Source organism: Lipotes vexillifer, unplaced genomic scaffold (genome assembly GCF_000442215.2).
Source record: "Lipotes vexillifer unplaced genomic scaffold, Lipotes_vexillifer_v1.1 scaffold58, whole genome shotgun sequence".
NCBI lineage: Eukaryota > Metazoa > Chordata > Mammalia > Artiodactyla > Lipotidae > Lipotes > Lipotes vexillifer.
Genome location: NW_006781997.1, coordinates 3,126,662 through 3,143,199, shown reverse-complemented (window position 1 = coordinate 3,143,199; position 16,538 = coordinate 3,126,662). Strand labels below are relative to the sequence as shown.

Genomic DNA, 16,538 nt, shown 5'->3' with positions numbered 1-16,538 from the left:
CAACCAAGAGATGACAGTGATACTGTGGCAAAAGGATTGATGGTGAGCCCTGAATATATTTAATTTTAGGTCTAAGACCAAAACAAAGGAAGGTATAAAAGTAGAAGAAGAGTATATAAACATAAGTGTTATTTGTCCTGACAAAGTATAAATAATATAACAATTTTTTAATAGTAAAGAGAAGGGAGTAAAGGGAAAGTAGCATATGCTCATTGGTTACCAAACGGGTAATGAAGTACAGTCAAAGGATATTATTTAAAGCTCCCAAGGGAAGATAAAGGGGGCTGCAGGCATTATAAAAGGTATTTATAGGTAAGCCCTAGAACAGGCGTCGTCAAACTACAGCCAGCAGATCAAATCCAGCTCACTACCTATTTTTTAAGTAAAGCTTCACTGGGAAACAGCTACACCTATTGTTTTACATATTGTCTATGGCTTCTTTATTCTGTCCACAACATAGACATACTGATGCAGTCATACTGTCTACATTAGCAGAGGTGAGTAGTTGCAACAGAGACTATATAGCCCACAAAACCCTAAAATATTTACTATCTGGACCTTTATACAAAAAATTTGCCAACCCCTAATGTATAACAAGAATGCAAACCTTCCTAAATGCCAAACGAATAGAAAAAGAAACAAAGTTTTTTAAAAAAAATGAAACACTTGACACCAAGCATATTGGTAATACCAATAAATGTAAGTGTGCTTAACTCACATTAAAAGATTTTCAGGTTACTTGTAAGACAAAGCAAAGTAAAATAAAACCAACTTTATGCTGTATACAAAAGAACAAATTGCAATCAAAAGGCTGAACATAAAGGAAGAGGCATATTATTTACATTTATTACATAAATGTAAATAATATGAAATCAGGAGTTGTGATCTTGATACCAGGCAAGGTAAAATTCAGGCCACACAGCATTAACACAAACTGCAAATGCTAAAGCCACAGCAACTACCTTGATAAAGCAGAAACTTTATGCAAAGTTTCTGATGTGAGAAATGCAAAGAGAAAACAACAGACACACAGTAATAATACTTTAACAAACCACTTTCAGCCTAAGACACATCAAACAGACAAAAGGTAAATAAAGATATAGAAGACCTTATAAGGTATAGTTTATAGGGGTGTGTGTGTGTGTGTGTGTGTGTGTGTGTGTGTGTGTGTGTGTGTGTGTGTATCTGTGTGTGTGTGTATCACATCCTGATTATAAAGAATATAACTTCTTAAGCAAAGATGGGCCAGTCATGAAATTGTTCTAACATGAGGCCACAAAGAAAAAAAACTCATGAAGTTCCTTAAAGTAGAAATAATACAAACAACATTCTCTGACCACAATGCAATAAAACCAGAAATGAATAGCACCATTGAAAAACAAATAATTTTCAAAAGGTCCTTCTACCTGGAGGTTTTAACTCTTTAAAACAAACCTTGAGGGACTTCCCTGGTGGCGCAGTGGTTGAGAGTCCGCCTGCCGATGCAGGGGACACGGGTTCGTGCCCCGGTCTGGGAAGATCCCATATGCCACGGAGTGGCTGGGCCCATGAGCCATGGCCACTGAGCCTGTGCACCCGGAGCCTGTGCTCCACAACGGGAGAGGCCACAACAGTGAGAGGCTCACGTACCACAAAAAACAAACAAACAAAAAAAAAACCTTGAGAGAAAGGGGATGTACAAACCAAAACTGCAGAATTTATAAAAAACATATAAAAAATGATAATGAGAACACTACATATAATAATTATAGGATACCATTAAAACAGTGCCAAAGAGCATATATATTATGCTATCTTTTGCATAAGAAAGTGGAGAGGTGCACATGCGAGTGTGCACAAATACCCACACGTGTGTTTTTGACTATTTTTGCTAAAACAAGGAACATAGGAAGGATAAATCAGAAACCAAGGTTTATGAAAGGGATAGGAGAAAACAGAATGGAAGGTGAAGGGATATGAGTGTAACTTCTTTGGTATAATAGTTTTGACTTTTGAAATATGTTTTACAAATTCAGAAAACAAAATTAATCAAAAGGCAAACTCTAAAAGTGTACAAAAGCATAGGTTTAAAGACCTGTTTCCTAACTATACCAAATCAGTAATATGACCACACAAAGAAAAGAATTAATTCAAATAACTTTAGAACATGCACTCTGACCATATATAACCTTAGTGGAATATACTCTAAACCCAAAAAGAACTGAAAAGAAGGCTTAGATATTACTTAGTTTCTTTGTGGTTGGTGTTATTGGCAATGGTGTTGGGGTAATAATTCTGAAACTATTTTGGAGAATCAACTGAGTTCATAAACACAAGGAGTCCCTGTGAACACCTTCACATACAAATGAAGTAAGTAAGTTTGGAGAGTCATAAGTATCTTCTCACCCTCACTTTCCTATTGCCTAGAAAACTCTTTTGAAAAGTACATAAATGGTTGTACAACAATGTGAATGGGTTATATTTTTTCAAATTTGTATATTATTTTTTATTGTGGTAAAAATGCATATCATAAAATTCACCATCTTAACCATTTCTAAGTGTACATGCAATAGTGTTAAATGTGTTCAGATTGTTGTGTGACCAGTCTCCAGCACTTCATCTTGCAAAACTGAAACTGAACTGCAAAACTGTTTTCCATAGTGGCTGCATCATTTTATATTTTATATTTCCAATAATCCACAAGGATTCCAGGTGCTCCAATTGCTCCCCACCCTCACAAACACTTGTTCTTTCCTTTTTGTTTGTTTGTTTGTTTGTTTTATGGTAGCCTCCTTACATTTGTGTGGTGATATCTCACTGTGTTTGATTTGCATTTTCCTAGTGATTAGTGATGCTAAGCATCTTTTCATGTGCTTGCTGGCCATTTGTGTATCATCTTTGGATAAATGTGTATTCAAGTTCTTTGCCCAGTTTTTAACTTGATTATTTTGTGTTGCTGAGCTGTAGGAGTTCTTTATATATTCTGGCTATTAACTCCTTTTCAGATACATTATTTGCAAATATTTTCTCTGATTCCACATGTTAATTTTTCACTCCGTTGCATCCTTTGATGCTCCGAAGTTTTAAATGTTGATGTAGTCCAAATATCTAAATACATAAATAAATAAATCTATCATCTTGCTAATTATATTCTCTTTGTCTCATCTATTCTTTGTTCCCTTTTTCTTCTCTTCCTGCCTTCTTTTGGATTATTTATGATATCATTTTACCTCCACAACTTACATATTGGTTTTAGTTTTGTCTCTTATTTTCTAGTGGTCGTTCTAGCATTTACATCTTTAATTGGTTACAGTCTACCTTCAAATAATACCACACCACTTCAGGTAGAGTGCAAGACCATCACAGTTAGTCTGGGGATTGGCACTGCTGTTGTGATCTTTACGCTTAGTGCAGTACAGACTTCAAATTCTTTCTATGCTGAGCTGTCATTACCCTGTGCTTCGTGTGGCGGTGTGGGGCAGAGTTTCCTCCTCATTGGTCACGTGCAGCCAGAGACTCACATACCTGAACCTCTGAGTCTCCTTGAGTCACAGTAGGTACTTCATCTTATGCTAATATATATTATTTAGGTTTCTATATGCAGTGATAAACCTTCCATTAGGATATATAAGGAGAATGCCATCGAAAGCAGAAATTACATTTTTTTTCTTTTCGAATCTTTCAAAATTCCTAACATAGTACTATGCCCAGAGTAGACACACAATTACTAAATGAGAGGACGAGTTGAATGCTGCATTGAAAGCTCTTCATAAGTTCCCTGCAAGAATTAAGTCAACTTACATTTATACTTTAGCCTTACCTTACTTTTTCTCAACACCTCATTTTTACTTCTTCACGTATCTCCATGGGAAGACTAATGTGTGTTGAACGGTGACAATTGATAATCTCTTAGAGGACCAAACATACCTTGCAGTTCAATATGGTTCACATTTTCCCATAGTCATATATTAACTAATCTCACTATTCCCATACATTTTAAAGAAAAGAAACTCTTACCCAGCCTTAGCAACACTTATGGTTTGTTGCTCCATTGCTTCGTGGATACTGGTTCTGTCATGCTCTTTGAGGCTATTAAACTCATCAATACAGCAAAGGCCTGCATCTGCAAGGACTAAAGCCCCAGCCTCCAAATTCCATTCTCCTGAGTCTTTTACAGCAGTTACCGTCAGACCTAAGGAAACAAGCAAGCTATGTTAGCTTTTATTTTCGAAAGCATATCTTATAACTATGAAGGTAAATAAATTCCTATATTTTAAAGGGAAGGGGATAGAGTCAAGGCTTTAATTTCTACCAACAACAGATGGCATCAGGACAGCTACTTCAGGTATCCATTCACTGGAAGATCTCGGGAGATTCTATGTTCTGAAAATCTAATATGTGTTATTGAGTATTTTGTGGCAGACAGAAGTCCCCAAATTTTCTGTCTCTCCTTGGTAGGTACGCTCACTGAGCAGTCTAAACTTTTAGATGGAGCAAACAGATCTCCAGAGATCTTACGACAATAAGTGTTGAACTATATGCTGTTTACAGAGAAGAGTCCAAAGACCGAGAACAGTAGGTACTGCAGTCCAATGATGAAAATGAACCGTTTGCTGCCAGTCACAGTGTGAAGGAGAGGATTCCCTTCATAAGTATTATCAGATTTTGAGTCATCCTTTATACCAGTTAATAAAGCAGAGCTGGTCAAAAGCAAAGGCTCTGGAGCCACCTAGACTTGGATTTGAACCTTGGATCTGCCATTCTGGCTGTCATATTATAGACAAGTTTCCTAATACAGGCATACCTTGTTTTATGGAGCTGTGCTTCACTGCACTTCACAGATACTGTGTTTTTTACAAATTGAAGGTGTGTGGTAACCCTGAGTAGAGCAAGTCTACTGGTGCCATTTTTCCAACAGCATTTGCTTACTTCATGTCTCTGTGTCACATTTTGGTAATTATCGCAATTCTTCCAACTTCTTCATGATTATTGCATTTCTTGTGGTGATCTGTGATCGGTGATCTTTCCTGTTACTACTGTAACTGCAGGTGTGGTGGAAATAGTCAGAGAACCAGAATTAGAGGTGGAGCCTGAGGATGTGACTGAATTGCTACAATCTCACGATAAAACGTTTTGAGGAGTTGCTTCTTATGAATGGGCAAAGAAAGTGGTTTCTCGAGATGGAATCTACTGCTACTGAAGATGCTATGCAGATTATTGAAATGACAGCAAAGGATTTAGAATATTACAGAAACTTAGCTGATAAAGCAGCAACAGGATTTGAGAGAACTGACTCCAATTTTGAAAGAAGTTCTACTGTGGGCAAAATGCTACCAAATATTGTCGCATGCTACAGAGAAATCCTGAGAGGAAGAGCCGCCGATGTGGCAAACTTCCCTGGTGTCTTATTTTAAGAAACTGCCGTGGCCACCCCAACCTTCAGCAACCACCACCCTCATCAGTCAGCAGCATCAGCATAGAGACAAGACCCTCCACCAGCAAAAAGATTAGACTTACTGAAGGCTCAGATGATGGTCTGCATTTTCTAGCAATAAACTATTTTTTAATTAAGGTATGCACTTTTTTTTAGATATAATGCTATTGCAGACCTAATGGACTACAGCATAGTGTAAACATAACTTTTATATCATTGGGAAACCAAAAAATTCATGTGACTTGCTTTATTGCAGTGGTCTGGCACTGAACCTGCAGTATCTCTGAGGTATGCCCGTATATCCAGGCCTCAGTTTATTTATCTATAAAAAAAGGATAACAATAGAAAATACTTAACAGATTCTCAGATTTTCAAATAGAATATAAATAAAGCTCTTTAAAAGGAGCACAATGAGTAATTATAATAACTACTGTTGATAAAAATTGATAAACCTCTGGCTAGACTGATCAAGGAAAAAAAAAGGAGGAGACACAAGTTATAAATATCAGGAATGAAAGAGGGGAATCACTATAGGCCCTAAGGAAATACAATGAATGACTCTATGTCCTAGCTTAGAGGTGAAATGGTCAAATTCTTCGAAATATATAAACTGCCAAAGTTTACCTAAAAAGGAATAGATAACTTGCAAAATCCTGCATCTACTCTGAAAATTGATTCTATAGTTAAAGACGATGCAAAACAGAAACCTACAGGCTGAGATGACTTCATGGTTAAACCTACCAAACATTTATGGAATAATACCGATTACACCAAAGCTTTCAAAAATACAGAGAAACAAGGAACACTTCCTAACTCATTTAATGAAGCCAGCATAATCATGATACCCAAAACAGATAGATATACTAAAACTACACACCAGTACCCCTCATTAATATAGATGCAAAAAACCCTGAAAAAATAAAAATCAAACAATACATAAAATGATAACAGATCATAACTCAATGAAGTTTACCTTGAGAATGCAAGGCTAATTCAACATTCAACTATTAATCACTGCAATTCATCGTATCAACAAACTAAGGAAGAAAAAGCAAACCTCAACAGATACAGAAAAAACACTTGATAAAACTCAACCATCATTCACGATTAAAAAGAAAAGAATAAATCTCTCAGAAAACTAGAGAACAGAGGGAACTTCCTCAATCTGAAAAAGGGTATTTACAAAAATCCTGCAGCTAACATACTTAATGATAAAAGACTGAATGCTTACCCCCAAGATCAGAACATGGCATGGAGATCAGCTCTCATCACTCTTATTCAAAATCATACTGGGGCTTCTAGCCAGCGAAATAAAACAAGGAAAAGAAATAAACAATGTACAGATTGAAAAGGAAAAATTAAAATTGTTCATATTTGCAGAAAATGATTACATAGAAAATTCCAGCTAATCTACAAAAAAAATACTAAAATTAATAAGTAAGTGTAGCAATGTTGCAGGGTGCAAGTCAATATACAAAAACCAACTATCTTTCTATATATTAGGAAAAAACAATTAGAAATTGCAATTTTAAAATAATATATTTATAATATTACCCCCAAATATGAATACTTGGTTATAAATCTTAAAAAAGATGTACAAGATCTGTGTGCAAAAACTACAAAACATTGATAAAGGAAATCAAAGATGATGTAATCAAATCAAGAGATACTCCATGTTCATGGAATGAACTGAAAACTCAGTACTTTTAAGATGTTTCCCCAAACTGCTCTATAGATTCAATGCAGGTCCAAACAAAATCCTAGTGGGATCTTTCTTGTTATAGAAATTGACAAGGTGATTCTAAAATTTAAATGGAGAAGCAAAGGAAATAGAAGAATCAAACCAGAAAAGAAACTAGGAGGTCTCACACGACCCAATTTCCAGATTTACTACAAAGCTGAAGTAATCAATTTTGTGTGGTATTGGAGAAAAGATATAGACAGACAGAATAATGAAACAGAATAAGAGTCCAAACATAGGCCCACAAATATATGGTCAAGTAATTTTTGATAAAAATGAAAAAGCAATTCGATGGAGCAAGGATAATCTGTTCCACAAATGGTGCTGTAATAACTGGATAACCTTATGCAAACAGAAAAAAATCACTATTTCTCCATACCTCACATTTAATACAAAAATACATAATGAATTAAAGACCTAAATGAAAAATGTAAAACTTATAGAAGAAAACATAGGAAAAAAGCTATGTGAGCTCCTCTGGTTTCTGGTGCAGCACTTAAAGAGCTTAGAAGTTGCTAATCCATCCTAAAAAGTGAAAACCTAAACAAACTGAAAAATCAACAATTGTTCTAAGATCCATCAAAAAAAATGAGCTCACAGGGCAAACTGCTGCCCCCAAAATTGGAAAGACAGAGAATTATAACTTACCAGTACAGAATCCTCTACCGGCACCAGCACTGGGACAGGAAACCCTGAACTGTAACTGACAAATTGCTGGAGCCTCCTTGTGGACAACTCTGAGAATTAAAAATTCCTTAGGAACCCAGTCATGGAGGGGGTGGGTACACACACTTCTGTGAGTTTCACCTCCAAGAGCTCTACCAGGTTCTCACATTGAATATCAACAATTTGTCTCTGACATTGTAAACAGAGAGATTAAAAGTCTAAGAAAAAATAAAAACGAAATTCTAGAGATCAAAATCACTAGAGATGAAGAATGCCTTTGATGGGCTCACTTGTAGAGGGGACATGGCTACGGAAAGAATCTCTGAGAATAAGGATACTCAGTAGAAATTTCCAAAACTGAAAAGTAAAGAGAAAAACATGGAAAATATCAGAACAGAATATCCAAGAACTATGGAACAACTACAAAAGGTATAACATACATGCAGTGTATGTAATGGGAATACCAGAAGAAGAAAGAGAGAAGGAACAGAAGCAGTATTTGAAGCAATAATGAGAAATTCCCAAAATTAATGTCAGACACCAAACCATGGATCCAGAAAACTCAGAGACTATAAAGCAGGAAAAATACTAAAGAAACCATACCTATGCATATGATTTAAACTTTAGAAAATCAAAGGCAAAGAAAAAAGTCCTGAAAAAAGCCAGAGGGGGGGAAAAACACCTTACCTATAGAGGAGCATAAATGAGAACTATATTCAACTTCCCCTCAGAATATTTCAATAGAATCTAAGAAATACATTAAGGCAAGACTAGCATTCAGAAGTAAAGATAAAATCACACTAAGTTCTGCACTGGTTAGATAACATCCAGAGCAGGAGTCAGCAAACTATGATCTGTGGGCAAAATCTGGCCCAACCACCTGTTTTTGTAAAAATTGTTTTCTGGAATACAGTCATGCTCATCATTTACATATCATCTATGGCTGTTTTCACACAACAATGGCAGAGTCAAGTAGTTGTGACAGACATTGAATGGCCCTCAAAAATCTAAAATATTTATATCTGGCCCTTTACAGAAAAAAGTTGCTGACTCCTGATGTACAGTATTAATATCTACATTGAGACATCAAATTTTAAAAGAAATACTAATAAAAAAGAAAGTAAACAAATAACGAAGGACATGGAAATAATGCCACTTAAAATATAGTTTACTGCATAGGCTATGATTAGCCTGAAACAAAGATTTAGAGAAGAGAAAGTAATAATTATTACATATTTAGAGAACTATCCTATGGAAGAGAAATTAGGCTAATTTGGGGTGGCTTCAAAAGAAATAACTGAGACCAACGTGCAGAATTTTACAGGGAACTACTGGAAACCTTGAGGTGTTTAAAAAGGAATGAGCTACTTTGTAAAGGAATAAACTTTTCGTCAAAGTAATCTTTAAGTAAAAGTGGAAAGTCCAGTTATCAGAGATAGTGTAGAAAGGTATTTATGCAGTAAATAGGTGGCTGAACAATGCAAAATTAGAAAACACCGAGATGAAAGAAAATGAAGATACAACATACCACAACCAATGGGATGCAGCTAAAGCAGTGCTTAGAGAGTAACTTATAGCTACAAACATCTACATTAAAAAAGAAGATAGATCTCAAATCAACAATCTATGCTGCCACCTTAAGACACTGGAAATAAAGCAGAGCAAACTAAACCCAAAGCAAGCGGAAGGAAGGAAATAATATATAACAGAAACTACTGAAACAGAGATATAAAAACAATAGAGAAAATAAATGAATCCAAAAATTGACAAATTTTAGCTACACTGACCAAGCCAAAAAGAGAGAGAAGAATAAAATTACTAAAATCAGGAATCAAAAAGACGGGACATTATTAATGACTTTACAGAAATAAAAAGTATTATTACAAAGGGACACAACAATAACTGTATATCAACTAATTAGATAATTTAGATGAAACTGACAAAACTCTAAAAAGACACTACCAAAACTGACTCAAGAAGAAAAGGAAAATCTGAACAGACCTATAATAAGTAGGGATTGAATTAGTAATTTAAAAACTACCCACAAAGAGAAAAACATACACAGATGGCCTCATTGGTGAATTCTACCAAACATTAAAAGAATCAAATATGAATCCTTCACAAACTCATCTTTAGAAGTAGAAAAGGAGGAAATACTTCCTAACTCGTTCTCTGTGAGAACAGTATTACCCATACACCAAAAGTCAAAGTAAAGACCAATATCTCTTATGACTACATATACGAAAATCCTCAACAAAATACTAGCAAACCAAATCCAGCAATATATAAAAAGGACTATATAACCATAACCCAGTGAGATTTATCTCAGGAATCCAAGATTGGTGGTATAACATCTGGAAATCAATTAATGTAATATCCTCATATTAATAAAATTAGGGACAAAAGGCATATGATCATCTCAATAGAGGCAGGAAAAGCACTTGACAAAATTCAACCACCCTTCATGAAAAAACACTCAAACCAGGAACAGAAGAGAACTTCTTCAACCTGGTAAACCCAGAACTAACATCATTCTTGATGTAAGACTGAATGCTTCCCTGTTAAGATCAGAAACAAGACAGGGATGTTCACTCTCACTACTCCTATTCAACACTGTACTGGAGGTTCTAGGAAGGGCAATTAGGCAAAAAAATGAAATAACAGACATCCAGAAGGGAAAGGGAGAAGTAAAACTACCCCTGTTTGCAGATGACATGAACTTACATATAGAAAATCCTAAGAAACCACTAAAAACTACAACTAACAAATGAGTTCATCAAGGTTGAAGGATACAAAATCAATTTTTAAAACTCCATTGTATCTCTATATATTTGCAATGAAGAATATGAAAATATAATTAAGAAAGTAATTCCATTTACAAAGCATCAAAAAGAATAAAATACTTAGGAATGAATTTAACAAAAGAAGTATATAAAACTTATACTGTGAAAAGTACAGAATGTTGTTGAAAGAAATTTAAAATGACATAAATGAAAAACACCTCATATTCAGACTTTTTTTGCTTGTGCTTTTTATCATCTCTCAAAAATACTGCCTAATCAAGGGCCAGAAGATTGATGCCTGTGTTTTCTTCTAAGAGTTTTATACTTTTAGCACCTTACGTTGATGTCTTTGAGCCAGTTTGAATTATTTTTTGCATATGGTGTGAACAGGGATCCAAATTTATATTTTTGCATGTGGATGTCCAATTTCCCAGCAGTAACTTCTGAAAAGACGATTTTTTCCCTAATGAATTGGAACCCTTATCAAAAATGAACTGACCATAAATGTATGGGTTTATTTCTGGACAATCAACTCTGTCCTGTTGGTCTATATCGTTATGCCATTAACCACATTGGACTTCATCAAAATTAAAAGCTTTTGTGATGCAAAAGACACCCCCAAGAAAATGAAAAGATAAGCTACACTACAGGAGAAAAATTTTGCAAACCTGGTAAATACAAGTCTCTTATCAGAGACTATATATTCTATATATATTTAGAATATATAAATAACTCACAATCTAACCATAAAAAAGACAAATAACCCAATTTTTTAGATGGCTAAAGGAGCTGAAAAGACATTTCTCTACAGAAGATATACAAATGGCCGATAAGCAAATGGAAAATGCTCAACATCTTTAGCCACCAGGGAAATGTAAATCAAAACCACAGTGAGAACGACTTCTCACAGCACCCACAGGTATAATCAGAAAGACACAGTAACAAGTGTTGGTGAGGATGTGGAGAAATTGGAAAGCTTATACACTGTTGGTGGGAATGTGAAATGGTGCAGCCACTCTGGAAAACAGTCTAGTAGCTTCTCGTTACCATATGATCCAACAACTTCACTCTTAAGCATATACCCAGAAAAATGAAAACATGTGTCCCCCACAAAAATCTGTATACAAATGTTGATAGCAATATATCTGTTATTAAAAAAAAAATCACTCTGTAATCATACCGGGGCTATTTGGAGATAGATTCTTTGCATGCTGAATTCAAGGCCTTAACGGGCACAAATTCTACCAACAAGATCTACCAATTAATTAGCTATCATTTCATTGTGAAACCTTTCCACTTCCTATCCTTGCTAGTTTTCCACCTTTTCTAAATAACCCTGCATAAAAGGCCTCCAATCTCAGGAAGCTGACTTGCCTAGCTTCCGTCAAGCGTGACTCCATCTAACGTCATTTGTCTCTATAGTAACCGACTAAAAAAGCTGCTGTGCTTAGCAGAGGCTTTGTGCAAGCAGTGGTCTAGCCTAGAGATGTTTTAAAGACTTGAGTCCCCTCTCTACTTACCACTGAATGCTTCCTGGTACTAGGAAAAGGAGAGAGCCTCTGACAAACAGGAGAGGTGGAGGGTGAAAGAGAAAAGGACAGAATGTAAAACATGAAGGACAGTGGACTACAAGTAGAGACTGAGTTCAAAAGGAAACGAGTTTAGAAGGAGCTTCATTTATAAGAGGACTAAGAACACATGGTTAAAAACTAGATACAAGACACAGAATATAGGGCTTCGCTGGTGGCGCAATGGTTGAGAGTCCGCCTGCCGATGCAGGGGACGCGGGTTCGTGCCCCGGTCCGGGAAAATCCCACATGCCGCGGAGCGGCTGGGCCCGTGAGCCATGGCCGCTGAGCCTGCGCGTACAGAGCCTGTGCTCCGCAACGGGAGAGGCCACAACAGTGAGAGGCCCGCGTACCGCAAAAAAAAAAAAAAAAGAAACAGAATATAATTGTCAAGCATTTCCATCCATATTCTTCTGGTCAGAAACAATACCATGATATTGACATCAGCAGATTGTCCACAAGAAACATGATTATGGTGCTTCAGAAAGCTGACTAATATTGACAGCGATCCAAAAGATGTTTAACAGTATAGTCCATCCAAAAGGTGTTTAACAGTATAGTCCAGCTATGGATAAGGGGCCAAACACAGCTTATCTCTTCAACAAATTTGTAACCTAATGGTGGGTAGCAATGAACACAAAACAGTGAAACTGTTACAGAGAATGGAGGAGGGGGACATACTTTATGTAACAAACATAAAAACCTTATTAAGAGTGTAATGATGCATTCCAGGATCTATCCTCCCCCACCTCACAATCACTCCTCCTGCAACAGGAGACTTGGCATCTGCAGCCTCAATGGGGAGGCTCCCACAGCTCTGCCTTGGCTGCAGCCTTCTCTCACTCCCAGTATGTAACGGGGCAAACCTCATTCACGGAGCTTTGTTCCTCAAGAGTTCATTCATCAAGTCATTACTACAGTGTCTGCCAGCCTGTGGGTTCTTCCAGGAAATTATACCAATTGCTTTTCTGCACATAAAGTCCACTTTAAATATTATCCGACACAGTGGACACAAAACAGAGAAGCACTAAGTCAGCACTTAAAGGAGCAGGTTTCTGAGCACCAGTGTCCTCATTTGTTATCTGGAGATGATAATATCTTACCTTCCTACCATACCAGCATGCTACAAGGCTCAAAAACAGGTTATTTAAAAATTTTTTACAAATAGTAAAGAAAACATCATAGGTATATACATATATACCATATATCTGTATGTATACCGTATATATACACACACACACAGCCTTTATTGTGGTACCATATTTTGCCTCCCATAGAACTTTAACCATTACTGTTAAAGTTGCATCTAACACTTTCTATTCTGTACCATACTGACTTGATTACATAGTTAGCTTTCTTACTGGACCATAAGGTCTTTGAGGATAATGTCCACATACGTTCTTGTCTTTGAATATTCCGCAGAGCCTAGCACAATAATTCACATAATAAATACTCTCTCTATATATATATAATGAGTTATTATTATTAAAATCATTACTCTAGGAGTTATTCCTTCTAGAAGTGTCTGTAAACTGCAGCAAATTTCTACGTTCTACATTCATACAGAAATTTTCATTTAAAACTATCGTGAAATTTTGACATCCTATAACTAATAAGAATAGGGAGCCCTTTAAACTAACTAAAGATCATATTACAACAAGCCTTACATGAGAATTTTTTTAAGAGATGGGGACAATAACGCAAATGTCTTCTCAAGGAGAATTCAACACAGTGATAATATAATTACCCCAGGTGAAATTTAGGATTTGAACAAAGGCAAGAGGTCAGCATTTCCATACCTATGATAACTTCTGCAGCAGGTAGGGTCTGAGACTTGATTTAATTCTTAGCTCTAATACATTTTAATCCAGTATATTTTAATTTATTTAGTTTTAATTTTTGGCTGCACTGGGTCTCTGTTGCTGCACCCAGGCTCATCTCTAGTTGAGGCGAGCGGGGGCTACTCTTTGCTTCAGTGCACTGGCTTCTCATTGTGGTGGCCTTCCTTGTTGCGGAGCGCCGGCTCTAGAGCACAGGCTCAGTAGTTGTGGCGCACGGACTTAGTTGTTCCGCAGCATGTGGGATCTTCCCGGACCAGGGCTTGAACCCACGTCCCCTGTATTGGCAGACGGATTCTTAACCACTGCGCCACCAGGGAAGTCCCTAATCCAGTATATTTTAACTTAATCCAATTTAATTCTAGTACATTTTAAGTCACTCCTTCATCTAGTTTTGTGTGTGACCTCAATTTAACTTCAAGTTTAAGATACTTAGGAGCCCTCTGTGGATGAGCTTTGGGACACAGATGCGAGTTGCATCTGGTCTGCTCAGAATTTAAGGTGTGCACGCCCTACAGCAGGCACTTCCTCTGAGGAACAGCTACAGCACCCCACCCCACCCCACGACCTGCTGGCATGGCTAAATGGCCCCTTGAAAGATGGACAGTACGTGGATTAAACACACTTAGAGTACCAAATAAACTTAATTCTGGGAGGAAAAATTACACCTGCATTAGTTGGCTAGGGCTGCCATAACAAAACACCAGACTGGGTGGCTTAAACAACAGAAATCTATTTTCTCACAGTGCTAGAGGTTAGACATAAAAGATCAGGTGTCAGCAAGGTTGGTTTCATTTGACTTACAAATGGCCGCCTTCTTGCTGTGTCCTCACCTGGTCTTTCTCCTGTGCATGAGTGCCCTTGGTGCCTCTTTTTACGTCCAAATTTCCTCCTCGTATACAGATGTCAGTTAGAATGGATTAGGGCCCAACCTAAGGGACTCACTTTAACTTAACCACCTCTTTAAAGGCCCTGTCACCAAATACAATCACAGTCTGAGGTACTGGGGGCATAGTAATGCTTCAACATATGAATTTGGGGGTGGAGGGCACAATTCGGCCCATAACAATAGCTAACTAGGTTCATTTATCTCTGTCCTAGGCATTAATTTTGGCTTTGTTCATTTAAGAGCCAAAGCATCCTTTTTCAGCCATCCTTCCCCCAAGCAGTCTGTACAGAGAGAAGTGATTTGGGGATTACATTCCGTGTAGACCTCCAAACATCATGTGGGTCCCCTTGGGTACCTAAGACATGACAGCATTCATGGCGCCATCTGTTGCAGTATGGTTAACTGTTTGAGGGTCACCAAAAAGTTGTTCAGCAACAGATCTTACAGACTGCCTCTGAAACCAGAATAATGCTTTTACAATCTTCACCCCTATGGCATGCCAGTTAATTTAGAGATATGCGAGGGTATGTCTGAGAATCCCTTTGGCCTTTCCTAGAAAGCACTGTCAATGGTGAGGAAACTATTGGAGAGCATACTCAAAGGCTCTTTAATATTTCTGAGGGGCAGTAACAAAGAGAGTTAAGATGGGAAAGGCAATATGAAAGGCCTGGAGCCAATTCTGTGGCTTCCAGTGAACTAATAGGGCTTCCAGTGAACTAACAGTAATATAAACACTGTTATATATGACATGTTAAACAAAAGATTTCAAAGAAAATAAGCCAAACTTGTAGTATCCAGTAAATCTTCTCATTCTTTATGCTGCATATCCACCAGAAGCAAATCTTATGATAAGATGCACCTTATTATGACACACCTATGGTTAGATTCAAAATGCACTTGATTTTACCAAGCTTATAAGGTCATTTTTATAAAGCAAGTGGATTAGAATCTCCTCTTAAGTGTGCCTGCAGTAATCAGGAAACTCCATACACCATTCTCAAGGGAGTCATGTTTTATACTTCAAATGGTTATTTATCTTATATGTCCAGTGTGTCTTACAGCATACAGCAATTTATACTTTATCTGAGGTGGTGTTAGGCCCAGCACTAATAACAGCGAACAGAAAATACAGTTTATCACTCAACGCAATCTGCATCTGTCGCCACAGTATCACTCTTATAGTCTAATGCACACAAGCAACTGGGCTTGATGCAACCTTTTCTAGTAGGTCATATATGACTGCTAATCCACTGACGATAAAATGGGATCCCCACTCTAAGTACTTTCCCTAAATGCGGGGAGGCCTGGTATTAGCTGTCCCATATTAATTTTCAAAAGACCATCAGATGAAGAAGTCATTAAAAGCAAACTACTTAGGTATGAACAATGCCCAAAGAATGATAACTGAAAAATTCTCCACACCATACTAAGAGAAAACTTCTAGCACAGATGATACTTAAGAAATCATTTTCTCTCTGAATTTAATTAGCCAAGTTTAATGGTTTCATTTCAAAATACTTAAGGAAAAAAATGGTTTATGCAGCAGCAGCAAAAAAAAAAAATCCCTTTATACCCCTCTTACTTAGTAAATAGAAACAGTTCAACATGTTACAAGCTCTCCCTTTCCCTCCAGATGTAGC

At 36.9% G+C, this 16,538-nt stretch overlaps 1 protein-coding gene across 1 annotated transcript in view; it reads right to left on the bottom strand.

Annotated features, from left to right (window-relative positions):
• The window catches only part of MCM9 (minichromosome maintenance 9 homologous recombination repair factor), a 77,189-nt gene that overhangs the window by 24,596 nt on the left and 36,055 nt on the right, over nucleotides 1-16,538 (bottom strand). The window contains exon 7 of the mRNA XM_007454910.1: nucleotides 3,997-4,171. Within this exon, the coding sequence (XP_007454972.1) occupies nucleotides 3,997-4,171 (175 nt within the window). The remainder of the gene's footprint in view (nucleotides 1-3,996; nucleotides 4,172-16,538) is intronic.